Source organism: Berghia stephanieae, chromosome 2 (assembly GCF_034508935.2).
Source record: "Berghia stephanieae isolate SIO BIC M18660-M18661 chromosome 2, UCSD_Bste_1.3, whole genome shotgun sequence".
Classification (NCBI taxonomy): domain Eukaryota; kingdom Metazoa; phylum Mollusca; class Gastropoda; order Nudibranchia; family Aeolidiidae; genus Berghia; species Berghia stephanieae.
In genome coordinates this window covers 79,314,219-79,341,718 of record NC_088361.1, presented here as the reverse complement: position 1 = coordinate 79,341,718, position 27,500 = coordinate 79,314,219, and the positions used below count along the sequence as shown (strand labels likewise).

Sequence of the window (27,500 nt, the reverse complement as noted above, 5' to 3'; positions counted from 1 at the left end):
CGTCATTATAACGTCGCTTGATGGGAAGGTGGTACGGTATGCCAGGAAGTCTCGGCTCTGAGTTTTTATTAACGCCAGGGAATTTGGCACTTAAATTCCTACTGAAATCGAATATATTTGAATATGCGGAATAGTCTATTGTAAACATAGATGGACTTTTGTCTTTGTCGGTGGTGTAATTTAATCCACCGATTCGCGGTGGAAATATGGAATCCATTTTTTAACGTTTTGGCACAAAGTTTATTATAATTTATCAATATTTAAAAATGTTTAATTAGCAAATATAAACACACTTAAGATTCCCCAATAGGGCATAGTTAAAAAGAAAACAAAGATAATACTAATTTTTAAAACACGATGTCGATGATTTAGAAGATGAGACTCGGGGAGGATAAACTCAACAAGTCTGTTCACGTTCGTGTTTTTTTTTCTTCTTTTTTCATCAATTGGAAATACAATGAATCATGACCGAATCAAATTCCTTGAAAAATGTCCTTATTCACAATAATTTATCTCACGTGAGTGTTTCAGTCTTCGTCACATTATTACGTCCGTTTTTCAATTGAAGTATCGACTGGAATCCCCACGTATGATCAACAGCATCCCCGTTGACAAACACTTTCCATTTCTTGAAGATTATTAAAACACACAACAATTCCAGATCGTATTTTTACTATTTACTTCATCTGTTGAATTCTTTCATAATAAACAAAATCAGATCCTTTCAAGTCGCTCTTCTCGGTGTTGAATGCTATTTCCTGATACCGACAGTCGATGAAATGACCAATAAATGACCACAAGACATTTCCACTTCTCTGCCTTTTTGTCAACAGTTAACAACTCGAGGGAGTCAATGACAATAATGCTGCTAGTGGAATGCTAATCTCACAAATCCTTTTATTCTTTGATTCCCCCTTATTCTCCATTAGTCCTCATTTTTTTCCACTCCCCCCACTCACATCGTTGTTTCGTCAAACGTTTCTTTACATTGTCGCCCAACGACGTACCTCCCCCGTTTCCACGACTTTTCATTCATTTCCTCATGTTTGTAAATCCTCCTTACCCCGCCTCCTGACCACGAAAATGGAAACATTCAACACGCCTTCCCTTGACAAAACACTTTTTTTCATTTTGACCACTTTAAAAATGTTTCCTTCAAATACCATTCTTATCGTCCCTGAAAAGTTCTTCAACCTAAAACTTCTAAGACGTCTCATGTTTAAGAACTGTGATAAGTTGAGAGTCATCTCAAATCATCAATAATATTGATATTATTATATAGGTAAGTAAAATCTGGCCAACATGAAAAGAAAAGTATTTTGTCAGTTTTACGTCAAACTTGACAATGAAAATGGAAACATTCAACATACAAAAAGATTCATCCCCCTTGTTGAATACGAATAGGGCTTTTTGTAAACCACTTGTAGAAAAGTAAACACTTTATTTCATGTTCATCTGTTTCATCTGATTGGCGTCGGGTGAACCGTAGGTTGTATTTTATTATTAATTAATCTAGTTTTTAAAAAGATAAAAAATATCTACACCTTTATTGAAAAGAATTGCCAATGCACTGCTCCGTTTTCCGTTTATGCTAGAAAAAAAACGTGCTATGATGCACCAAACATAAAAGATAAAAAATTACGCCTTGTGACATACGTCGAAGAATTTGGTGTCTCGTTTTGTAACAAAGTCAAACGATTGTGAGCGTAGCGATTGACCAGATTTCTCACAATGATCGCAAGGCTATTCTGGACTTGGTTATGTGTCCTTGGGTAAGGCCCTTTACACGCATTGCATCACAATCAGATGTGAATAGGTGTATTGCTAATGACAAGGAGTGAATATTACTGAAGAAGTGCTTGTTCAAAAAGGGTGCCTATCATGTAGGCACTATATGAATTGAAACAGATTTCTTTTGGCCTGCATGGAGAATAGCTGAAATATCGTGAAGCACTCAGAAAATTAAAAAAATATACATCGTTTTAATAATAATTTATCATTTCTTCATATATTTTTCTATGAACATGTTTTTACCATGCATTAATCATATAGGTTTTGGCATGAATGTGAGATGTGTACACTTGTCATTGCATCCGCAAAGGGTATGATTATAATGATCCTTACAGTTTATGTCAAAGATATCACACAGTGAGAGGCTGATTTACATTGACAATAATTGCAATGAGTGTATTCTTATCACATATTATTAGGCTTTTTTTACTTGTTCGTTAATAAGCTAGTATTTAAATTAAAGATAAGGAATGAAGGTTGAAGGAAAATATATTAAGATAATAATATCTTATGAATATATTTTCGGTTGTAACAGAGTATTTCAGTGACCCGGCGGATGACTTGACGAATGCACTGAGGATGACAAGCCGAAAAATCTGAATCACAATTGCGCGTATTGCCTTTATTTACTCGGAGGTATTTTGTTCCACTTCCGTTTTAACAACCAATGAAAGCACACATTAAAACTTAACTGCATTCTGAGTGGGTGTCAAAACTATTTGCAACAACAACAAAAAAGCGCAAAGCGCTCTGAGTGCGCTCTCTTGTGGAAAGCATATCAGCTATATTATATTGTAACAACGACAAAATCCAAACCATCTAGTGGGAAATTAGTCTCATTCTTTCTTTACCCGGACGTCGTCGGATTTCATATTGACACAACGTATCATGAACGGCCAGAGCGTGTTGATCTCTGACAACGAGTCCATTCATCGGCGCCGGGAATTAACCAGAAGACACAAACAAGGCCGACCAGCCAGTCATTTCACATCTAATTGGTTTATAGAGTGTTCATGAGGATGATGGCCGTTGTTGTTTTGGTGACTAATCGTAAGCCATGTATGTGGCAATCAAAAGCAGCTATATATGCATAAAGCGTATTTTAAAAAATGAGCGTTTATATAGAGCAAAATCCACTAAACGTACTCAAAGTGTCCTTATAAAGGGCCCCTGACCAACAGCAACACTTAACATGTAGGACGAGACGTTACGCCTGTTAGACGATATTACCTTTTTTCCCCGACAGAGACACCGTTGTTAACGACCAGGTACTCATTTTACACCTGAGTACGGTGAGAGAATGTGAGTAAAGAGCCTTTTCCAAGGACTCAACTATGCGCCGAACGAGGCTCGATCCCAGGACCTTCCGATCCGAAAGCGAATGTCAACCACTAGACCACATAGCCGTATTTTAGACCTTTGAAATAAAAGGAAAAAAAACTTGAGCATTTACAAAGCTCATTTTTATATACAAAACATGCTCAAAGCGCTTAACAAGTGGTTCCACGCCAACAGCAACATTTAACAAATGTAGGACGAGACATGAAGCCTGCTGTAAGGCGATGTTACATATATTTTCGGATAGAAACAACGCTGTTAACGGCAAGGTACTCATTTTACACCAGAGTACGGTGAGAGAATGTGCGTAAAGAGCGTTTTCCAGGGACTCAATAATTATACGCCACTCAGGGCGGGACTTAAACCCTGTTCCACCTGGTCCGAAGGTGAGTTTCATACCAAAAGACTGTATAGGCACCCAAATGTACTATGTCGGTTGATCTAAATGTTGAATTATTGAAATTATGGCCAAACATGACACTTGGTTAAAAATTGATTTGATTTATTGAGGATAAATAGTTTCTTAAACTCAAACACGAAACTCAAGTTTTATATTACATACTTACAATTTTAACCAGTTAACTGCTGTATTCTGGAATTACACGTATTAAAAAAAATTGGTCAGAAAACTCGTTTTTCAAATATCGATTGATTTAAATTTAAATGATCCTCATCTTGGTTAAAGACTCTCAAACCTGATTCTTATAAATCATCTTCTTTCCCTGTCATACCCATCGTCCAAGCACGCTGCTATTAGTGAAGTGCCATCATTCTTCAGATGATGTAGTTTATTTTGCATAACTTTTTTCCCCTCGTATTCAGTCTATAATTCAGCTAAGTTGTATTGTTCCCAGATTACCAAATCGTTTACATTCTTATAGATACTTTTAGCGTAAAGGTTATGTATACCTACTCACTAACTGATCTATTTCTACAGCATTTTTATTTTCCAAACATCTGCAGTGATATAATATTTCAAATTGCCATACTATATAATATATTATACTCTTAAACCAATAATCAAATTTATTTTCATTCTCTAAAGCCTACATGTTTTATATATATATATATATATATATATATATATATATATATATATATATATATATATATATATGTTGTGTCTGTCTGTTAGTGTGTTCGCTTCTCTTTCCTGTAACCTTACTCTTCGTGGGCTTTCCCACCTAGTTCCAGCGTCTTTGAATGCTTGAGTAAGAATGTGATAAATCTCTACTCTGTATCAATTACTGTCACTGTCAACCTAGGATGGGTGAAAGGAGTTTGAATGAAAGTGCATTTCCTATGTAGTTCAGTTTGTGTTTGTACGTTGACTAGTGAGGAACGTTAGCCACTAGCTCAACCTATACTTAGTTTTATACAACCTTTATTACGTGCCTATTTTCTACTGTATTCTATATATTATATTATGTGTGTGTCGTCGTAAATAAATATTCAATATAACTACAATCGGTTTTAATTCATTCAGACTTTCAATGTTGTGTTAACCAAGAACCCACTATAACCACGACACCACAATTGGCGACGAGGATTATTGTTTTTAATAACATTAATATTTAATAGCTGTGTTTCTACATACAAATGGCGGACATTCCCATTCCAAAGGAGTACCTTCCTCATCCTGGTGAGCCTGTTTTACCTTACAAAAATTGGATTAAAGTGTTCGAAAACTTCATATTCATGAAAAACACTATTCGTAAACTAGGCGATGAGGAACAAAATCGGTATCTATTTACGCTACTTGGATTCGAAGGAATTAGGATATTTTCTGCTCATCCTATAGCAGACAGAATATCCACTGTGCCTCACACAGAGTTCAAAGCTGCCGTCGCAAGCTTATTCCAACAGCCTGTAAACCCATTCCGTGCATACTATGACTTAGAACAACGGAAACAAGGTGCCACCGAATCTACACAAGACTTCATTACAGCTTTGAGGTCACTGATGGGTGATTGTGACTTTGGTGGCAGGGAGGAACATCACCTCGCTATTCGTCTTGTGTGTGGATGCTACAACAATGATACACAGAAAAAACTGTTGGCGCTTCCCACCATCAACCTGGACGAAGTCATCCGCATCATGCAAGCAGATGAAACAGCAATGCAGAGTTCCGCTGCCATTGGCAACGCCACAGCATCAAATGTTTACAACATACGTAAACATAGCCATCACCATCAGAAACACCCGCCACGTCAACAGCGACAACAACACAGCACGACGAAACACAACAGTTATCTTTAAAACGGCCCAGTTTGTCACAACTGTGGTCGCCCTGGACATCGCTCCAAAGATACTACGTGCCCTGCATTACAGCAAACATGTCGCCAATGTGGAAAATTGGGACATTTTGCTCACGTATGTCGTTCAACGAAGTTAACTCAAAAAGTGCGCACCGTTTCACAGCGCATCAACAATGTGAGTACTCCTGAACCATTCTACATTTCTATCCAATTGGAAACCGGTACGTCTCATGTCAACATATCGGCTCATGTTGACACTGGTTCACAAATTTCAGGAATATCTCAACGTGAGTACCATAAACATTTTAGGCACTTCCCTCTACTCCCTCCAGTCCCATTGAGAAATTTCGACAATAGCATAATTCCAGGCAACGCTATTGGTCGTATTACAACTAACGTTGGTTACAAGGGCCGCAGAGCCACTGCAGAATTTCATGTACTACCACCAACATGCAAAGCTGTTATTGGACAAGACCTTATTCAAGGCTTGGACCTCCAGATCAATGGAAGCACCCTTCAGGTATGTGCTGTTACAGACTCCAAGAATGATTTTCTACTAAAATACCCTACATTACTATCGGAGGAAATGGGCTCCTTCCCCGACTACGAACACGTCATTGACGTAACAAGCGACGCTGTCGCAACTGCTCAGAAATTACGACCTCTTCCTCTTTCACGGAGAGACAAAGTTGCCAGCGAAATCAAGGTGATGGAAGACCTTGACATATGGGAGCCGGTCGACAAATCAACATGGGTCCATCATTTAGTCTCAGTAATGAAACCAGATGGCAATGTTCGCGTCACCACAGATCTCTCACCTCTAAATACCTACGTCGTTCCTGACAGATTTCCGCTACCTAATCCAAAAGATCTTTTCTTGGAACTGAAAGGAGCAAAGATATTTTCTAAGCTTGATCTCAGAAAAGCTTTTTACCACATCAAACTCTCTAAGGAATGTCGTCATCTCACCACAACGATTACTCATCAAGGTCTACGCCAATATAAACGACTTCCAATGGGCCTGAAAGATGCCGCCTCTGTATGTCAACGTCTAGTATCACAGACACTTTCAGACTGCCCTGGAACTATCGCTTACGTGGATGACATTCGGGTGTTTGGATCTACACAAAATGAGCACGATCACAACTTAGATGAATGCTTAAAGCGCCTTTCAGCCAAAGATTTTCGTCTTCAATTGCCAAAATGTGAGTTCGGCGTAACATCAGTTAATTTTTTGGGACATGTCATTTCATCCAATGGTATCACCCCAGACCCAAAAAATGTCAAACCGATCATCGACGCACCAACTCCTCGCACAGTCAAACAGGTGCAAAGTTTCCTCGGCATGGTAAACTATTACCAAGAGTTCATCAGCAACCTTGCCACACTTGCAGAGCCTCTACGCAACTTAACACGGAAAGGCACTCGCTTTGTTTGGTCCCAACGTTGTGAGAAATCGTTCGACAGTTTGAAAAACGCAATTGCTGGAAACGTTAAAAATTTTATTTTTGACCCCAACGCACCAACTTACGTTACAACGGATGCATCAGACGTCGGGCTTGGTGCCGTCCTCTCGCAACTACAAGATGGTCGTGAAGTTCCCATTGCACATGCTTCACATACATTACAACCTCGAGAACGCAACTACGCTGTGAACGAGAAAGAAGCTCTTGCTTGTGTTTGGTCATGCGAAACATGGGAAAAATTTCTTCTAGGACGCCCATTCACACTCAGAACGGACCACGCCGCTCTCACAACTCTTCTTCGTTCATCCACAGACTCACGCAAGTCCAGCAAATTTCAACGATGGCTGCAACGTCTATCTGCCTTTGATTATACTCTACAATATCGCAAAGGCTCACAAAACTTCGTAGCCGACGCCTAAAGCCGTCTATCACTGCCATCATCAACACCTGCTTTAGACGAATCTGAACATAACATGATGATCAGGTCAATAAATGCAGACCATCTAACAATTCAGAACATTATTCAGTATACAAATCGTGACCCCGTTCTTCAGATAATCTGCACTTATGTTAAGAATGGCTGGCCTCAGAAAAAGCAACTCGACGCAAATGCCATTTCTTACTATATGGTTCGCAACGAAATCCTTACAGATAACGGTTATTTGATGAGAAATGACCGCATCATCGTGCCCTCCACCCTTCGCAAAACACTTCTAAAAAATGCACATGTAGGTCACCCCGGCATCGTGCGCATGAAAAGAAAACTACGTGAGACCTACTGGTGGCCAGGCCAGGACTCTGACATAGAACGCTATGTAAAGCACTGCGCAGGATGTCAACGCAGTGACAAATCAATGGCTCCAGCTTCAGTACCGCAAACAACAATTCCGCTGCCAGACAAACCATGGAAAAAATTAGCAATCGATATTTCTGGCCCATTCATCATCGCACCCCAGTCCTCTAAATTCATTGTTGTTCTAATGGATTATTACTCAAAATTCCCCGAGGTTCTTCTTACTTCAACCATCACTTCATCTAAGATCATCACATGGTTGACCGAAATCTTCTCTAGATACGGAGCACCTGACCAAATAGTGTCTGACAACGGCACGCAGTTCACAAGTGCTGAATTTGCCGCTTTCATGGAAAAAAATAATATTCGTCATCTTCGCACAGCGGTATACAACCCGCAATCTAACGGTTGCGTAGAACGTTTTAATCGCCACTTGAAATACGGCATTCAAGCCTTTCAGGATGACAATCTTCCTTGGGAGACTGGCATTCACAATCTCCTAAGGAACTATCGTGCAACAGCTCTCAATGCTAATACCAAAAGTCCAGCAGAGCTACTATTCGGAAGAAAAATGCGCCTGCCTTTCGAAGTGCAGAAGAATTCATCGAGTATACCGCCAAAACGTAACGAAAACTTCATATCACCATCTGAATCTGCTAAGACAATAACGTCACGAGGTCCTTATCGTGTCGGCGACAACGTGCTTGCCCGAAAGCCTCACGTATTAAAAGGACTATCACCATGGTCTCGCCCTCTCTCTGTCATTAAAGTCCTTGGTAATTGGACATACCTTCTTTCGGATGGCCAGGTATGGAATGCAAGAAAGCTAAGAAGATTCTTGGATAGTGATATTCAATGGATTTACACTGCCCAGAAACTACCAAGAAGATCGGGTCGCCAAAATCGAGGAGTTCCGCCTGCTCGATACCCTGAACAATATTAATTCTTGCATTGATTTCAGTCTGTTAATTTCTAATTTCTTAATTTAGAAGGGGAGAGGATGTTGTGTCTGTCTGTTAGTGTGTTCGCTTCTCTTTCCTGTAACCTTACTCTTCGTGGGCTTTCCCACCTAGTTCCAGCGTCTTTGAATGCTTGAGTAAGAATGTGATAAATCTCTACTCTGTATCAATTACTGTCACTGTCAACCTAGGATGGGTGAAAGGAGTTTGAATGAAAGTGCATTTCCTATGTAGTTCAGTTTGTGTTTGTACGTTGACTAGTGAGGAACGTTAGCCACTAGCTCAACCTATACTTAGTTTTATACAACCTTTATTACGTGCCTATTTTCTACTGTATTCTATATATTATATTATGTGTGTGTCGTCGTAAATAAATATTCAATATAACTACAATCGGTTTTAATTCATTCAGACTTTCAATGTTGTGTTAACCAAGAACCCACTATAACCACGACACCACAATATATAATATTCACGATATTGCATGCAATACATACATTCTAATTTAATTTATTTTGAGGTATTTATAGGCTATTATTTAATGCTGATTTCTGTGCATTTTTAATGTCAATACTTTAGTCTTAATCTTTAATGTATTCAATGTGTTATTGTTAGTGCACCATGAACTTAGCACTACTTGCTTTCGACTTCGTTTTGATGCGCTGTAAAAATAACGAATATAACACATCTATAACCATGAAAGAATACCTTTATTCCACAAAAGTAAGATTCTTAGATAAATTGTAACCAATGAGTTGTAAAAGACTCTCTTGCAATGAATTCAAGTTATCTATAATGATCTTTTTTGATAATATTTGCTTCATCATCAAAATGATATATCAACTGGAATTAATTCCCAATTTCTGCTGTTGAAAGATAAATCGTACCAGGACACCGGAACTATTAGCACCAGCCTGTCATAGAAAGATAATGAAGAAACAGCCCATGGCCTGAAGGTGCACTGTTTTGTGACTTAGGAAGATGCAACTTAACAAAGATCTATGGCAAGGATAGATACAACTAGATAAAGACTATTGCTATTATTTGCGATTCATCACCCAGAAACGGTATTATGCCGGGGTGTATGTGCGGATATGTGGTCTTGTTGTATGGCACTTGCTTTCGGATCGGAAGGTCCTGAGGTCGAGCCTGTCTCGGCGCATAGTTGAGTACTTGGAAAAGGCTCTTTACTCATATTATCTCACCGTACGCAGGTGCAAAACGATTACCTGCCGTTAACAGCGTTGTCTCTGTCGGAAAAAAATACAATATCACCGAACAGGTGCCATGATTCATTCAATAGATTACGTGTTGCTGTTGGTCAGGTATCCTTTGTAAAGCTCTTCAGCACGTTTAGTGGATATTGCGCAATATAAAAAGCTCCAGCTCAAGTTGTATTAATTGTATGTGGAGTGTATTAGTTGCATGTGATATGTATTAGTTTTATGCCGCTGTATTAGTTGTGTGTCGGGTGTATTTGTTGAATGTGATGTATATTAGTTGTATGCGGTGTGTCTTAGTTGTATGTGGGGTGTCTTAGTTGTATGTGGGGTGTGTTAGTTGTATGTGGGGTGTATTAATTGTATGCGGGGTGTATTAGTTGTATTAGTCGTATGCGGGGTGTATTAATTTATGTGGAGTGCTTTAGTTGTATGTGATGTTCATTAGTTGAATGCGGAGTGTATTTGTTGTATTTATGTGTATTAGTTGTATGTGGGGTGTATTCGTTGTATGTGGGTGTATTAGCTGTATGTTGGGTGTATTGGCTGTTGTATGTGGGGTGTATTTGTGTATATAGGGGTGTATACGTTGTATGTTGGGTGTGTTAGTTGTCTGCGGAGTGTATAGTTTTATGTGGGGTGTATTAGTTATATGTTGTGTGGCATGTGGAGTGTATTTGTTGTATGTTGGGTGTATTAGATTATGTGTGGTGTATTAAATGTATGTGGGGTGTATTAGCTGTATGCGGGTGTATTAGTTGTATGTGGGGCGTATAAGTTGTTGTATGTGGGGTGTGTTAGTTGTGTGTTGATTGTATTAGTTGTATATGGGGTGTATTAGTGGTAATATGTGGGGGGGGGGTATAAGATGTATGTGGGGTTTATTAGTTGTATATGGGGTGTATTAGTTGTATGAGGTATGTATTAGTTGTATTAGTCGTATGTGATATTGTAGAAATAGTCAATAATGAAACAATAAAGTAATAACAAAATCCGTGTATAGATTATTGCTAACGTTTAATAGTGGATAGAACTTGGATTGATTGTATGGATCAGAGGACGAACCGTACAAGACTAAAAAACCGGAAGTAAACATTGAATACAATAGAAGTGCGTCGTAGTGCTTAAAATGTAAGACAAATGTTCGTGCGAAGCACCGACAGAACTGGTCGCCACACTACCCCTCCCCCAGCGGGGCGCAACAGTTGTTCAGCGGAATCTTGGTGGTAGCCGAGATTCTCGACCTGATCGAGTTGTTGTCGCCAGGCGTACCGTGACAGGGGTCGAATTCACGCGTTTCAGTTGCATGTCATCTGAATGAGGTAATGTCAATGGTTTTGGGTTGGCTGTTGTGTGGCTGATGTTAGTGTCTGAGTGTGAGAGGTGTGCAGTTTTAAGTCGATCGATGGAAATCTTTTCAGAGCGACCTTTCATGTCCAAAATGAAATATTTGTCCCTTTTGTCAATAATCCGATAAGGGCCGTCGTATGGACGCTGAAGCGGATGTCTGTGCGAATCAATTCTCACATAAACGTAACCAGTAGATGCCAGGTTGGATGGCACATATGTGGACTGTTGGCCGTGAAACTTGGGGGGTGGTGGTTTCATGGAACGTATTGTGTTTTGTAGCCGCTGAACGAATTCTGACTTTGGTGTAGATGTTTCAGGACCAGTCGACGACAAAAACTCTCCTGGAAGACGAAGGGTTGAACCGTAGACTAAATCAGCGGGGGAACAGCCAGAGTCCTCTCGCCAGGATGTACGAATCCCCAGCAACACAATGGGTATCTCCGAATACCAGTTAGTGCCTGTGGTCCGGGCTTTCAGTGCTGCCTTCAGTTGGCGATGGAATCGTTCAATCATCCCATTTGCTTGAGGGTGATATGCGGTTGTTCGGTTGACGTTGATGCCCAAACACCTGTTGCACTCTGTCCAAAGTGCCGATGTGAATTGTGCGCCACGGTCGGAAGTAATGTTTTCAGGAACACCAAATCGGGAAATCCAATGGTGTATCAAAGCTTGAGCACAGGTAGAAGCATGAGCATCTGGAAGAGGAATTGCCTCTGGCCACCTCGTGAAGCGATCGATGACTGTAAACAAGTAAGTCATACCTTGGCTGATGGGTAGTGGTCCAACGAGATCAACATGGAGGCTACTAAATCGATTCGTTGGTAGTGGCCGGTCGACAAGTGGTGCTCGGGTGTGCCTATGTACTTTGGAAGATTGACAATGATGACACTCTTTACACCATTTACGTAGTCTCTTTTCATCCCATGCCAAACGAAACGTTGACTGATGGCGCGTTGTGTGGGCCGTGCGCCGGCGTGGGAGAGACCGTGAATCTGGTCAAAAATTTGTCGAGTCCATGACGTTGGAAGAATGGGGCGTGTTGCGCCTGTTGAAGTGTTACACAAGACTGTGGATGAACCAAATGGAATGTTCTCAAGTGTAAGACCTGTGGTAGATTTGCGATAAGATTCCATTTCCTGTGAGTGAACCTGGTCATATGCAAGTTTAGTGAAATCAGTAATGGAACAGATGCCTGAGTCTGTGGCCGTCATAATATTAAAACGCGAGAAGGCATCAGCTACCACGTTAAATTGACCTGTGATATGCTGAATATCAGTGGTGAATTCGGCGATGTAAGACAAGTGTCTTGTTTGTCGAGGCGAGCGGTCAGTTTGACTGATGAGAGCGGAGACAAGTGGTTTGTGGTCTGTGAATAATGTAAATGCCCTACCTTCCAGGAAATGCCTGAAGTGTTTGACAGCGCTGTAAGCGGCGAGCAGTTCGCGGTCAAACGCACTGTATTTTTTTTCTGTGGCTGAGAGCTTCCTAGAAAAGAAGGCAAGCGGGACCCAGTTATGACCTTGCTTTTGTTCAAGTTGTGCACCGACAGCTGAGTTGGAAGCGTCAACTGTAAGACTTGTTGGGGCATTTGGTAGGGGATGGTGAAGGAGAACAGCGTGTTTCAAAGCCTCCTTGGCCTTTTCAAACGCCGTATTGCAGTCATCAGACCACACGATGGATTGTCCTTTGCCACTTGCCTGAGAATGTAGTGGGGCAAGGAAGTCTGCCACGTGTGGGATAAATCTGTGGTAATAGTTTAGCAAGCCAAGGAATCGCTGAAGGCCAGCACGGTCAGTGGGAGGGGCACTGTCACGTAGAGAGGCCACCCTGTCCAGTAGTGGAAGAATCCCTTCAGCAGTCACACCGTGGCCAAGAAAATCCAACTCGCTAACACAGAAAACGCATTTCGCCTTGTTGATCACAAGTCCGTTTGTAGAGAGGAGTTGAAAAAGTTCCCGTAAGTGTTCAATATGGTCTTTATGTGAATGACTGGCAACCAAAATGTCGTCAACATAGACGAAAGCGAAAGGTATGTCTCTCAAAATGCCATCCATGAGTCTTTGAAATGCTTGGGCAGCGTTCTTCAAGCCAAATGGCATCCGCACGAATTCCCACAACCCAAATGGCGTAATGATTGCTGTATTTGGAATTGACGACTTTGGGAATTTGATGATAGCCCCTAATCAGGTCGATCTTGGAAAAGGTGTTGCATCCAGAAAGGCGGCTATTGAAGTCGTGAATATGAGGTAGAGGATACCGATCATCTTTGGTCACAACATTGAGGTGTCTGTAGTCACCGCAAGGCCTCAGTTGGCCATCCGATTTGGAAACTACATGTAGAGGGGATGCCCATGCTGATTTAGAGCGACGGATGATTCCCATCTGCTCCATCTTGAAGAATTCAGCCTTTGCTGCAGTCAGTTTTTCTGGATTGAGACGGCGCGCTCGAGCGTGGACGGGCGGCCCATTGGTGATTATGTGATGCTCCACGCCGTGTTTGTTGCGAGATGAGTTAAACTGGGGAATGACAAGGTCTGGAAACTGTTGAAGGAGGTCAGAGTATGCAGTACTTGGGTGCACTGAGAGGCCGGCAAGGCTTATGGGTGAATTAGTATATTTAAGTGGAACAGAAATGTTGTCCATAGACAAGAGTCGTTTTCCTTTTAGATCAATTATCAGGGCGTTAGAAACAAAGAAATCCGCACCCAGGATGGGACGTGTCACATCTGCCAGGTAAAATTCGTGATTGAGGACTTGATTAGATTTTATTTCTAAAGTGATGGTGCGTTTACCCCAGGTTTTGATTGATGTTCCGTTTGCAGCAGAGAGTGTAATAGAAGGTGTTAATGTTCTGCGGTCTTGAGTTGAGGCGGGGTATACAGAAACATCAGCACCAGTATCGATCAAGAAAGATTGTCCCAAACGTCTATCATAAATGGAAAACGTGTTTGAATTTGGATTGCTGACCGATTCCACGTTCATCGACCAGCCGAAGCGTTTCCCGAAGAAGGCAAGTTTGTTTCCTTTGAGTTTGAGTAAACTGGAAAATTTACAACCATCTTGGCAGCGACGGGCGTCTGGTCCAAATCGTTGATGATAATAGCAAATAGAGTTGGGCATGCTATGTTGAAGAGGCTGTCCACGTTGGCGGACTGTCTTAATTGCAGCAACAGTCTCCTCTGACTGTGGTCGTGTGGTTGTTACATCCTGCTGAGGGTAAGTCAGGAATGGTGACGAGGAAATATGTTGCACAACGGACATGCGTGTCTCCCAGATCCTGTCAGCTGCCTCAGCCAATTCTTCTGTGTCTGTAAGATTGTGCCCGGCTAAAATGCCTCGAATGTCCGGGGGAAGGTTCATGAGAAATAATGCACGTTTCAGAGTGACAGGGTCATCATTCAGTGCATTTATCTTGCGCAGTAGAGCAGTTGGGCGTTTGTCACCAAGACCATTAAGATTAAGGAGTTCTGTGTCTTTCTGGGTCTGGGATTTGCCGAAGGTCTTGATCAAGGCTTTTTTTAAGCTGCCATATTTATCAAAATGTGGTGGGTTTACTAGCAGTGACTGAATTTCTTCTGCAGTATTTATGTCAAGAGAACTGACAACATAGTCGTACCTTGTCTGATCCTGATTAATTTTCTTGGTGTTGAACTGTGCCTCCACTCTTGCGAACCAGACCTCCGGTGATTTAGTCCAGAATTCCGGGAGCTTGATGGAGACAGAGTTGATTTGTTGTTCACGGGAGCTGGTGGAAGCAGCAAGAGCCTGTAGTTGGCCTGTCAAATTCGCGACTTGTTGTGAGAGATCTGGTTGAGCCATTTTACGTATTCGCGTCGGGGTCACCAATGTAGAAATAGTCAATAATGAAACAATAAAGTAATAACAAAATCCGTGTATAGATTATTGCTAACGTTTAATAGTGGATAGAACTTGGATTGATTGTATGGATCAGAGGACGAACCGTACAAGACTAAAAAACCGGAAGTAAACATTGAATACAATAGAAGTGCGTCGTAGTGCTTAAAATGTAAGACAAATGTTCGTGCGAAGCACCGACAGAACTGGTCGCCACAATATACATCAGTTGTATGTGGGTAGTATTTGTTGTATGTGGTTTGCATTATATGTATGTGGGGTGTATTTGTTGTATGATGGGTGTATTAGTTGTATGTGGGATGTATTAGTTGTATGTGGTGTGTATTAGTTGTATGTGGGGTGTATCAGTTTATCTGGGGTGTATTGGTCGTCGGAGAGTGCCTTGCAAATTAAAATGATAAAAATGTTGATATTGTGCTTTATGACTGTTGAAAGCAACTATATTTTTTATCTCTTTAGTAAAACAGAAACTTAACCCTGGTCTGATGTTCTGGGCCTAAATTCCACCTTTCTACATTTTAAATAACCCGACATAATACTGATTTAACTTGAGCATTAACTTAATTTGTATATTTGCGCGTATATCCACGAAACGTTCTAAACAGGCTTAACAATGGGTCACTAGTCAACAGTAACACTAATCATGTAGTTCGAGACATGCAGCCTGTTAGGCTATATTACATTTATTTTCGGACAGAGACAACGTTGTTGACGGTCAGGTACTCATTTTACACCTGAGTATTGTGATAGATTGTGAGTAAGAGTAGAGAGCCTTTCCAAAGAACTCACCTATAAGCAGCTTAGAGCGGGACTCGAAACCTGGACCTTCCGAACCGAAGGCGAGTGTCATACCACAAGACAACGTAGCCAAAAATTTACAAAAATCTTTGAGACAATGAGTTACAGATTCTGACCAGATTTACATGATATCTACGTCTTACAAAAAAGTTACAAGCCCTGGTAACTTATTTCAGGCAGATTATGATATGATGACCTCTTGTCTCAACAACCCTGCAGTTTTAAGGAGGAAAAGACCATGAAAAGATAAATAAATATGACATGAGATGAGATGAACTCCCAAAAGATTAGAGGCATCTTTAAAGAACTAGAATGATCCGATATACCTTTGGTTATAGACCGCTAGAAGTTCACAATACAACTTTTTACAAAACAATGAAAGAGAAATGACAGCGTGCATTATGAGGTACCAGATAGCTTATAATAAATGCAGTCTGGTTGCATCAAGCGTTAGGTTTTGAATTGGAACATCTTGGGAGATTATAATAAGAGAAGGACCTTCCCTAAAAATACACACTATTATGTTGAGAGAATTGAAGGGACGAGAAAAAAAAAGTTTATCTTTTTTAAAGTTTTGTTATCTAAACATTCAACTGCAAAAAAAAGAGTGTTGGTTTTGTGAGGATATATTAAACATTTGACCTATTAATAAATGAAAAGAATTGCATTGTGGGTTTTTCGCTTTCAAAGGAAACATTTCATGATTGTTGAATTTCGCAAGAACAGCGTACGATTTATTTTTAGGAGAAAATAGGACTTCAAAGAGATACAAAACGACAAGAAAATGGCTACAAGCTCATAAGACTCACCAAGAAAAGCGGTCAGTATTCAGGAGGGGAAAATATGGGTGGAAAGCGAAAGGGACTTAAACTTGTAAAAGAGATAGTTGAAAATAATACATCAAGTAAGAAATGCTGAAGAGTGGCGTCGTTCATTGTTAGCTCTCGACGCCAATTGTCTGTCTCAACGTATGATGTGAAATCTCACTGTACATCTTTAAAGGGGTGTCAATATGTCTTTAAACCCATCCAACAGCGCTGTTGTCGAGTAATACAAACAACAATTGTTATCTAGCCGAACTAATGAGTAAGACCGGTCCGAGCAAACAGAGGCGGCGAATCGGCCATTAAATAAGTCGAGCTTTACTGGCAAGGATTTTGTGATTGTACGATAGATGCAAACAAGCCGTTAGTTGAGCTTTTACATACTGTATCGCACTTGGAGACATTTATTTTCATTTATCCAGACAGGTAGTTGGAATGTTCCGTTTCCCCTGATGTCGCCGTTTATTAACAATCGGGTGAGAAACGTTGATTGATCCTTACCTTGTCTTATTTGGTTGTCATTAGACAATTGTCCTCTTGGCGTTTTGGACGTTTGTTTTAGTGTTAGATTGGAGAAAACGTGTCTCTATGTGTTTATATTAACACAGGGACCCGTATGGAGTGCGTCAATTAAACTGGATCGACATTCTATAATGCATCTCCGATACCAAATTGGCTAAAATCGAGGTTTTTAACGTCCAAGATTCTCAATATCTCAAGAGATCTTTTTTTCTTCATGGAACTAATCAGATGTAGGCAATGTATTAATCTTATTGTCCTCTTGGCGTTTTGGACGTTTGTTTTAGTGTTAGATTGGAGAAAACGTGTCTCTATGTGTTTATATTAACACAGGGACCCGTATGGAGTGCGTCAATTAAACTGGATCGACATTCTATAATGCATCTCCGATACCAAATTGGCTAAAATCGAGGTTTTTAACGTCCAACATTCTCAATATCTCAAGAGATCTTTTTTTCTTCATGGAACTAATCAGATGTAGGCAATGTATTAAACGTATAGATAAAAATTTAATAAATATCAATAATTTGTCAAACAATTTGAATATACAAACAAATTTTAAATTATTGATGATCAGTCATAAGAGTTTCTGAACAAAAGAAAATACTCAAATACTATCGATTACATCAACATAAAACAAATAATAAAATTGTAAATTCGGACATCTTATTCTACCGAGGACCAATTTTAATCAGGTCAATGAAACAAGAGACTGGCTTAAATCAGACAAACGCTTGAAAACTTTGCTTGGGGGAGATTCAATTTTTTAAAACTCAATAATAAAATAAACTCCATTCGAGGAGAAAACTGTATCTTGATGACACTTAAAGTCACATCTTTTTGAGACAACGCCGGAGATTTTGAGCCAGCAGCAATTTTGAGAGCTGCAATACCCATGATCGGTGATCTAGTTTATTTCTTGTGCTCGGGACGCCGGATTGTTATTCGAAACCCAAAGGTCACTCACATATGGCTTGTTTTATCGTGATCAATAATAAACTACGGTCAAAACATACAAGAATAGCTGCCAACATGCACAAATGGGGGCTCCAAGAATCACCAACATGCCCAAAGTGCAACCAAGCACCACCAAGATGCAAACCGCCTCGTACTAGACTGCCCAGAGACAAAACTGGAAGGGGGATTTGAAACCATCAACAAATGTGATGATGACTTCCGAACCTGGATTGATACCTTGAACATAGAAGTGTAACCGAACGATACTACTATCGTGATCAATAATCGAGCTGCTGTATTTCAATTTATTACTGTCAGGTTAGGTAAAGTATGAGACGAATGTTTCTATTAGGCCAGAGGTGATCGCATTAGCAAGGTTTGGGAGAGATGTCTATTTGTGAACCGGGATGGATCAGTTATGGCTGTCATAACACCAATATCGTGTCCTGGAGGGAATAAGTGGGAGGGAGAGAGAGAGTCGCTGGAATTCTCGGGTTCGATCCGTGACGGTTTGATGTCTTGTTCTTGTGACTTGGCTTTAATTTTCTCTCAGCTCTTGCATGGCGTTCGTGTAACTCGTCTCAAGAAGATGATGACGTCATGATTATCTTTGATGTAAGAGATTTTACTTAACTAATTGATATTTTGTAGAAATAATACATAATAAAAGCGATTAAACATTAAATTCATTTAATGGCGTAACCTTTAATCGGTAATCAGTAGCTATGAGGTTCGATCCCCAGTCAAGAAATGCTGATTTTTACGAATGATATCTTGTCATGTTTTACTCTCTTGCTTTGCCTGGCACTGTATCGTACGCAACTCTTCTGATTTAAAACTTCAGATGAGAAGCAAACGGATGACATAGTCATATTGATTCACCTTTGGGTGTTGATGCAGATTTCAAACCTGAAGTCATAATGTTTTATTTATTTATTCATGTATCTATTTATTTGTTTATTTTGATTTCAAGACAGTGCATTAGATTAATTGATTTTGCAAACAAATCCAATCTTCCATATACACTGCAAGATTGAGTATCATTTACAAACAGTTTTTCTTTTAAGTTGCCAATTAATGATGATTTTGATATATATTACATTTGTAAATACCATTTTCGCATCAGGTTAGCTAGTCGTGTGTAAAATATAACAAATACTGCCAGAACATTCTAAATAAATGCGTTTTTCATTTTGGCCAGAATTTTATTTCTTACAAAATCGATGAATTACTAGATGCCCGTCAACATGTCGAAAACTCTTACATCCGACACCTTTAATAAGTTCAACAATTTCTGACAGGTTGAGGGGCATCCTAGTTTATCGATATTTGAAGTCATCTAAAAAAAGTTCTGTCCAAAACTATTTTTTAAAGTTGTTTCTTTTCTCTCCATATACCGCTACAGGTATTACAATTAGGATGAAGATACGATTGTCCCATCAAGTCAAAGTGAACACCAAGCAGCAAGAAGCTTGGGGCTGTAGAAAGTATTGAACAAAAAGAGAGTATAGTTGCTTTTAAAAAGGAATAAAATAGTTACCACATAATTTTGACTGGGAGAGGGTTTTGAGTCCGAAACGTTCAGTGTTAAATATTTTGTTCTTTTTGAAGCTGTTGTCATTTTGGTGTGCATTACTTTCACTAGACAAGTCGGATATAAGATGGAAGACTGTCAGCTGGATGAGCAAGTTAATGAAGTATTTCATAAATATCCTGATATCCATAGTTTATATTCTATTATATATTATTTTGATTGAGTCGAACACAGATTAATTGCATCCATAATCGATTACTGATCCCCTGGAAGTACAAGGAGCATGTCAATGAATGAATGAATAGGCTGCAAGTGTGTATTTTTCACTTAATATGTCAAAGTGTTCATTTCTTATAGCAATAGTATCAAATGTCCTTTCCCTTGCGGCAATATTATGAGCTTCGACTAAATGTTATATTAAACTGCTCGGCGGAAAGCATAGCAACGTGTTCATATTAACCATTCTGTTTTTACAATCAGCTTATTTTAATTCCTTCTATTTAATCTTGAAAATTAAAGCATAATACTTCCCATGGCGTTAGATTTTACAAAGGTTTTCATCGCCACAGGATGTGTTTTTGTTATTAATGAAATTTAAATTAGAATCATATGGTTTTTCTAAAGATACCTTTTTTTCATAACGATCTCTGGTTCTGGTGGATTCAAGCTCGTCGTCTTCTTTTGTCATGATGAAATGGGGTTATCATAACTTGTTTTCAAAACTAATATAGAATTATAAAGGTTAAATTTAATGGAAATAATACGAACTTCATCAACGTTTTCTCTCGGAATTCCGTTAACTTTGGCTTCATGATAGCAAAACGTTACGGTGTTTTATATAATTGAAATAAAATGGAATGTTTGCGCAGGAGTTAAGGTGACTTGACTTGTACCTATGGGTATCATAATCGAGTCCAAGCTCACAATCCCTAACGTGCGGCTATGTGGTCTAATAACAACAACAACAACAACAACAACAACAATAATAATAATAATAATAATAATAATAATAATAATAATAATAATAATAATGATAATGATAATAATAATAATAGAATGATATAATAATAATAATAATAATAATAATAATAATAATAATAATAATAATAATAATAATAATAATAATAATAATAATAATAATAATAATAATAATATATACTCTATTCATCCAACAAAATGGAAATTCGTTTACAGACGTGGCATGTATGAAAATGTATAAACATAAAGTTGAGAATCTATGGCGACAATGTATACATATATAATATATGCAAATGCACAAGAATGAAAAAAATACACAACCAAGAACCAATAGCAGCCCTTTATATATTAATTTGATAAATTGAGATAGGCCTTTAGTCCGAACTTGTGTGTGTATATTTAAAAGATAGTATTTAATTTAAATCACATCTATGTCTAGTGGTATGACACTCGCTTTCGGATCGGAAGGTCCTGGGTTCGAGACTTGCTCGGCGCATAGTTGAGTTCTCGGATGGAGAAGGCTCTTTACTCACATTCTCTCACCGTACTCAGGTGTAAAATGAGGACCTGGCCGTTAACAGCGTTGTCTCTGTCCGAAAAAAAAGGAATATCGCCTAACTGGCGTCATGTCTCGTCCTTCGTGATGAATGTTGCTGTTGACCAGGGACCCCTTGTAAAGCGCTTTGAGCACAATTAGTGGATATTGCGCTCTATAAAAGCTCCATTTGTTTTATCAACGATCAACGCGAGAGCAAATAGGCACATATAATTACTGACTTGTGCTGACAGACGAGTCTTGTTACTGCAGCTTTTAAGTGGCTATGTGGTCTTTCCGAGTATGACATTCGCTTTCGGATCGAAAAGTCCTGAGTTTGAGCTTCTCTCGGGGCAGAGTTGAGACCTTAGAAAAGGTCTTTACTCACACCCTCTCGCCGTACTCAGGTGTAAAATGAGTACATGACCGTTAATAGCGTTGTCTCTGTCGGAAAAATTGTGATATCGCCTAACAGGCCTCCTGTTTTGTTCTACGTGTTAAATGTTTCTGTTGGTAAGGGACCTTTTGTAAAGCGCTATGAGCACTATGTAAAAGCTCAAGTTTTTCCCCCCAAGTCATGTATGGACCAGATTTAGATTATCTACTTTAAGTCACAGCGCGTATCCAGAGTGCACCCCAATTTCTGTAATCTAAAATTTGGAGCATTTAAACTGGACCCCACTTATTGAACGGAGAATGACACAAAACCTCAATATGTTGTTGTTCAAAGTACGACAGGGAACAACCACCATCCTTATTAACACTGAAAAACCACGGAAGAAAAGACAATTTCATATGCGCTGCCATATTCCCCAGTAGTTCTTCCCCAGTACCATTCGCACATGGAACTGCATCCCTGAAAATGTCAGAGCAACCAATAACCCGACAATATTCTATAGTTATCTCGACACGTTTAAAACCAATAGATAGATATTACGTCAATGCCACCCCACCATACAATTGCGTCAAATCTTCATCTCACGAAGCTGCAACTATTTTGGGATCGGATTGGAAAGGTCATTCCCTTTGACCTCCCATGTTGGATAGGGAGGTCACTGTTGCTGAGACTTCTATAAATCTAACATTTTCTTTTCAATGTTGTTATCTTTGTCTTGGAGTGAGTTTAATTAATTTTGTTTTATTTCTGACTGTAGTCCATTGCTCAGTGGGAAAAGTCAAATGTAAAGTATTTGTTTTTGGAAATGATATCTTTACCTTGTAAATCGTCTCATTATTTTGCCCTGGTTTTTTTTTGTTTTGTTTTTTTTTTTACTAGATACCGGATAAAGAATTGAAATAGTTTAAAAACTAGAAATGATAGAAAAGTCTTTTTTTTCGCACATCACTATTCATGTCTTATTTTGTGGTGAAAATTTGAGGAATTTCTATAAGCCGTTTCAATACAGTCGCGCTTTTTGCTAATGGGTGGGGGGGGGGGGGGGGGGGATTTGATTCAAGCGATTTTTGGAAAAATAGTAAAAATGCGCCAAAAACTTGCTTAAGTCAACTTTCTCCCTTTTTTACAAAAAGCGCGACTGTATTGCAACGGTATAGATCTAGATAACATCTTCCTGAAATTTTCACCACTTAAAACTTGAATAGTAATGGAAAACTATGCAAAAAAAACAAACCGAGATATCTAGTTTTTAGTCTTTTAAATTCTTTATCGGGTAGTAAAAAGAAATCATTTTGTACTTTTAATAATAATAATAATAATAATAATAATAATAATAATAATAATAATAATAATAATAATAATAATAATAATAATAATAATAATAATAATAATAATAATAATAATAATAATAATAATAATAATAATAATAATAATAATAATATAGATCTTTATTGTCCATAAATACGGCAATTTGTCATTTAGTTACACTTGTTATAACGTTAAACGATAACTGTTACATTGAACAGATATTTCACTCCTACTTATTTTCTCTCTCTCTCTCTCATTCTCTCTCTCTCTCTCTATCTCTCTCTCTCTCTCTCTCTCTCTCTCTCTTCCTCTCTTTCTTTCACACGTGCGATATACACAACATAAACATATTCATTTCGTTTTCAATTTGTTACGATTGTGGCAATTCGACACCAAAAATTATCATCATTATCAATTTGTCAGTTAATCTTACATTAAATAAATTAATCAGTTAATCAGTCAACGAATCAATCCTTGGTTTTTCTGTACCATATGAAATATTCAAATTTTTTATTGCTGATGGAACGAACGTTGATTTATACTTGTTAGTTCTACAGTTAATCTGACAAAACCTTCTCCCAGATGGTAAAAGACTAAATTCATGGTATAAAATATGTTTTTTATTGTTGGTAATTGAGAATGCTTTCCTTTCTATTGCTTTTCCATGAATTCTTTCTACTCCATCAAGAGGATGGTTTATTATTTTTGATGCCTCTTTGATAGATTTTGAAATTTTTGATTTATCTTTAAGTCGGCATCCTCCAAACCATATGGTGCAGCCAAACGCAATTACACTTTTAATCAATGAGTCATAAACTCTTAACATAGTTTTCTTCCTTACTTGAAATGTTCTCAATTTCCTTAGGATGTATAATCTTTGGGAAATTTTCTTAGGTATTATATTAATATGTTGAGAGAAATTGAGGGAACTATCAATGGTTATTCCTAAATATTTAAAATAGTCAACTATCTCAACATCATCTTTACCGATCGCCACACACTTTAAGTCGTTTTTATTTTTTACACCAAACACCTGTTCTTTCGTTTTTTCAACATTTAATTCAAGCTGATTTTGTTTACACCAATCGGTGAATATATTTATTTGTTTGAAATAATTCTTTTCGGTAACTTTATCTTTTAATAAGCCAAGAATAGCAGTATCATCTGCATATTTCACTATAAAACAATTTTCAAAGTATGGTCTGCAGTCGTTGGTGTATAAGATGTACAGGATTGGGGAACTCACGCAGCCTTGGGGACATCCATTCGACAACGTTCTTTTGTTGGAGATATGTTCACCCAATTTTACACATTGCGGTCTATGGGTCAGAAACTCTTTATACCATTTAATAAGGTAGTTTGGAATATCCATGTTGTACAACTTTTGAAGCAAAATATCTGTGTTCATGGCATTAAAAGCTGACGAAAAGTCGACAAACAGGATTCTGGCGTAATTCGAGGGCGTTTGGTCAAGGTGTTTTGAGATCGAATTTGTGGCGGTTAATAGTGCGTCTTCTACACTGAGATGTTGCTGGTATGCAAATTGGTACGGATCTAGCAATTTCAGGTCATAACATTTTTGTAGGAGCTCAGATTTTAAAATTTTTTCTAAACATTTCATTACAAGCGATGTAAGCGCCACTGGACGGAAGTCGTTCAATACGGTCGGACAACGCTTTTTTGGAACTGGAACTACAATCGATGTTTTCCAAAGTACTGGCACTGATTGTTCATCGATTGACCTTTGAAAAAGTTTTGTATAAGGTATAGCCAGTTGTTGGTGACAGTTTTTCAAAATAGTTCCGGTAATGTTGTCTGGTCCTGGTGCTTTATGTTCTTTACATCTCCGGAAGAGGGAGCTTACAGTTTCTTCTTCAACATCTGGAGGTGGCTCATTGTTATTTGACAAACCGTTGTGAACAGGTGGGAGCCTGTCAAAACGACAGTAAAAATCATTTAATTTGTTGACATCAGTTTTCGTTTTTCCTTGTGGGAATGTTCGTTTCTTTTGGTCTACTCCTCCCATTTGCTTTATCATCTCCCATGCTTTCCTTGCGCAGCCCGATCTCAGTTGTCGCTCCATTTTGTTTTTGTATTCAACCTTTTCTTCTTTTATTGTATTTCTGATCTCCTTTCCCTTTTCAAATTCTAGTTTAATGTCACCACTCATATAGGCAATTTTCTTTTCATTGAGTAAATATTTAAGTCGCTTTGTAACCCATGGCTTATTGTTAGGAAATATCTTAATTTCTCTTTTTTTCCACGCATAAATCCACACAAAATGCAATATAACATGTCACAGTTTCGGTCCATTCATCAATACTGTCACCTTCTACCATTAATGTCTCCCACCGAGTACAGTCAAAACAGCCGTTCAGTCGTTGGATTGCCTCTTGAGTCCAGATATGGTGATATACTACAGTTGGTTTCTCACTCTTTAATTTAGAGATGTACGTCGGTACTAGATGAATTGTATTATGATCAGATGTGGCTATCGGTTGTTTTTGATTCAAATATTATATTTTATATCAATTTGAGTGTATTCCTCGCAATGGATTTTATACTATGCTTGAATCTGGATAATATGACCTCACACAAAGTACTTTGGTGGTATGCACTTGGAAGCTCCTTCTGTTCCCTATTAAAATCCGTCCTGGTTATCTTAATTTATCTTGGATGCTTTTAATTGTAAATTATATTGTTTTTAATATATATATGAATTTCTTCCCTTTCATTGGCGCAAAATCGTCACAAGCGCCGTAAAATCACTTAAAACAAACAAACAAACAAACAAACACAATAAAGAGGGATTCCCACCGTAAGTTGCCAGATAAACTTGAATGTATCGGATTTGCCATCGAAGTGATCAAGACAATATTTTCATTATGATGGTTATGGTATTAATTTACATTTTCATCTAATAAACTGTCAAATCTATTTGTCATAATCTTAGCGAATAAAGCTTATTTTGTTGTCATTTACTCACAAAATGTTAGGAGTTAAAATAGCTTATAAGCTAGCATAAAGTTGTTTGACAGAAACGTAAAATGAATGAAGTTGACGCTTGCGATGTCAGTATGCATTTACAATTTTTAATCGACTGTTATAATGTTGTTAATGGTCAGGTATTCATGTTTTTCCCATGCTTATGGTGATAGAACATGAGGCAAAGCGCCTTTATGCGGCTATGTGGTCTAGTGGTATGACACTCGCGTTCGGATCGGAAGGTCCTGAGTTCGAGCCTCGCTCGGCGCATAGTTGAGTCCTTGGAAAATGCTCTTTACTCACATTCTCTCACCGTAGTCAGGTGTAAAAGGAATACCTTCAACAGCGTTGTCTCTGTCCTGAAAAAATTGTGATATCGCCTAACAGGCGTCATGTCTCGTCCTACATGTTAAATGTTGCTGTTAAACAGGGACCTCTTGTAAAGCGCTTTGAGCACATTTATTGGATATTGCCCTATATAAAAGCTCATTAAATTATTTTTAAAAATACCAAGGACTCAACCTTCCGTCGCTCAAAGTGGGAATGAACCCATGAACCTAAATGTCAGAAGCCTGGAGTACCACTTGACCACAGAGCTGCTCAATCCAACTCACCTAATTTGATATTTGCTCCTGTTTTTGTTTTGTTTTTGTCTAGAAATTATACAATGATAAATCCTACCACTGCTTCTATACGAGTATTCCCAGTAGTCATACATACATTCAAAGGTGGTGTGAGGGTGATAATCCTGTCCTTACCAACTATAGGAAAATCGTCACGTTCGTTACGATACAACCAACATTCTTCTTATTCTAATTTCTTTTGTACATCATAACATTTAAAGAAAATGAACAGTGTGTTGTAGAGCATTTATTGCTTAAGAAATTATATATGGCAAGAATTTTACTGCTATATTTTGTGATAAAAAAATCTATTTTTGTGTTAGTTGAGTGTGAAGGTATGGGGAAAATACTGAAAATGGCTGGTAAGGAGAGAATTAAAGCATCTAACAAAATGACACATTGTCAGGTTCAGAGTTTTTTGCTCATTGTTACTCATCGGTCGCTAGCTCAATACTATGTGCGGCTATGTCGTCTAGTGGTATGACATCGCTTTCGGGTCGGAAGGTCCTGGGTTCGAGCCTCGCTCGGCGCATAGTTGAGTCCTTGAAAAAGACTCTTTACTCATATTCTCTCACCGTACTCAGGTGGAAAATGAATACCTGGCCGTTAACAGCGTTGTCTTTGTCCAAAAATTGTAATATCGCATAACAGGCAGCATGTCCCGTCCTACATGTAAAATGTTGCTGTTGACCTTTGTAAAGCGCTTTGAGCACATTTAGTGGATATTACGCTAAATAAAAGCTCAATTTAAATTTATTTTTCAATTTTTTTACTGCTTGACTCTGACAAGACGAGGTACCAAACCATCCGACCACTGATTCCAACCATTTTAAACTCGATATTTCATCTTACATAAACACGCTACCCCTTTGCTAAAAAATTAGGGTTATCTCAAATACCAATTAATCACGATAGCCAATCACTGTGGACAATCTAAGAAAATCCGTGACGTCACATTCCAAAATCCCTTACTTTCGGTTTAACGACTTTT

General features: G+C 38.5%; 2 protein-coding genes across 2 annotated transcripts in view; both read right to left on the bottom strand.

Moving 5' to 3' along the window:
• LOC144965602 (uncharacterized) overlaps window positions 1-1,022 on the bottom strand; it is an 11,536-nt gene extending 10,514 nt beyond the window's left edge. Inside the window, exon 1 of the mRNA XM_078901141.1 lies at window positions 1-1,022. This exon is cut by the window's left edge and continues 300 nt beyond it. Coding sequence (XP_078757267.1) covers window positions 1-217 — 217 coding nt within the window. The 5' untranslated portion in view covers window positions 218-1,022.
• Window positions 1,023-11,930: 10,908 nt separating this feature from the next.
• Window positions 11,931-14,994, bottom strand: LOC144964016 (uncharacterized). The gene is made up of 2 exons (XM_078897962.1): window positions 13,386-14,994; window positions 11,931-13,312 (listed from the first exon to the last, which is right to left on the bottom strand). Exons 1-2 carry the CDS (start codon window positions 14,992-14,994, stop codon window positions 11,931-11,933), a joined length of 2,991 nt encoding a protein of 996 aa, XP_078754088.1.
• Window positions 14,995-27,500: the final 12,506 nt, after the last annotated feature.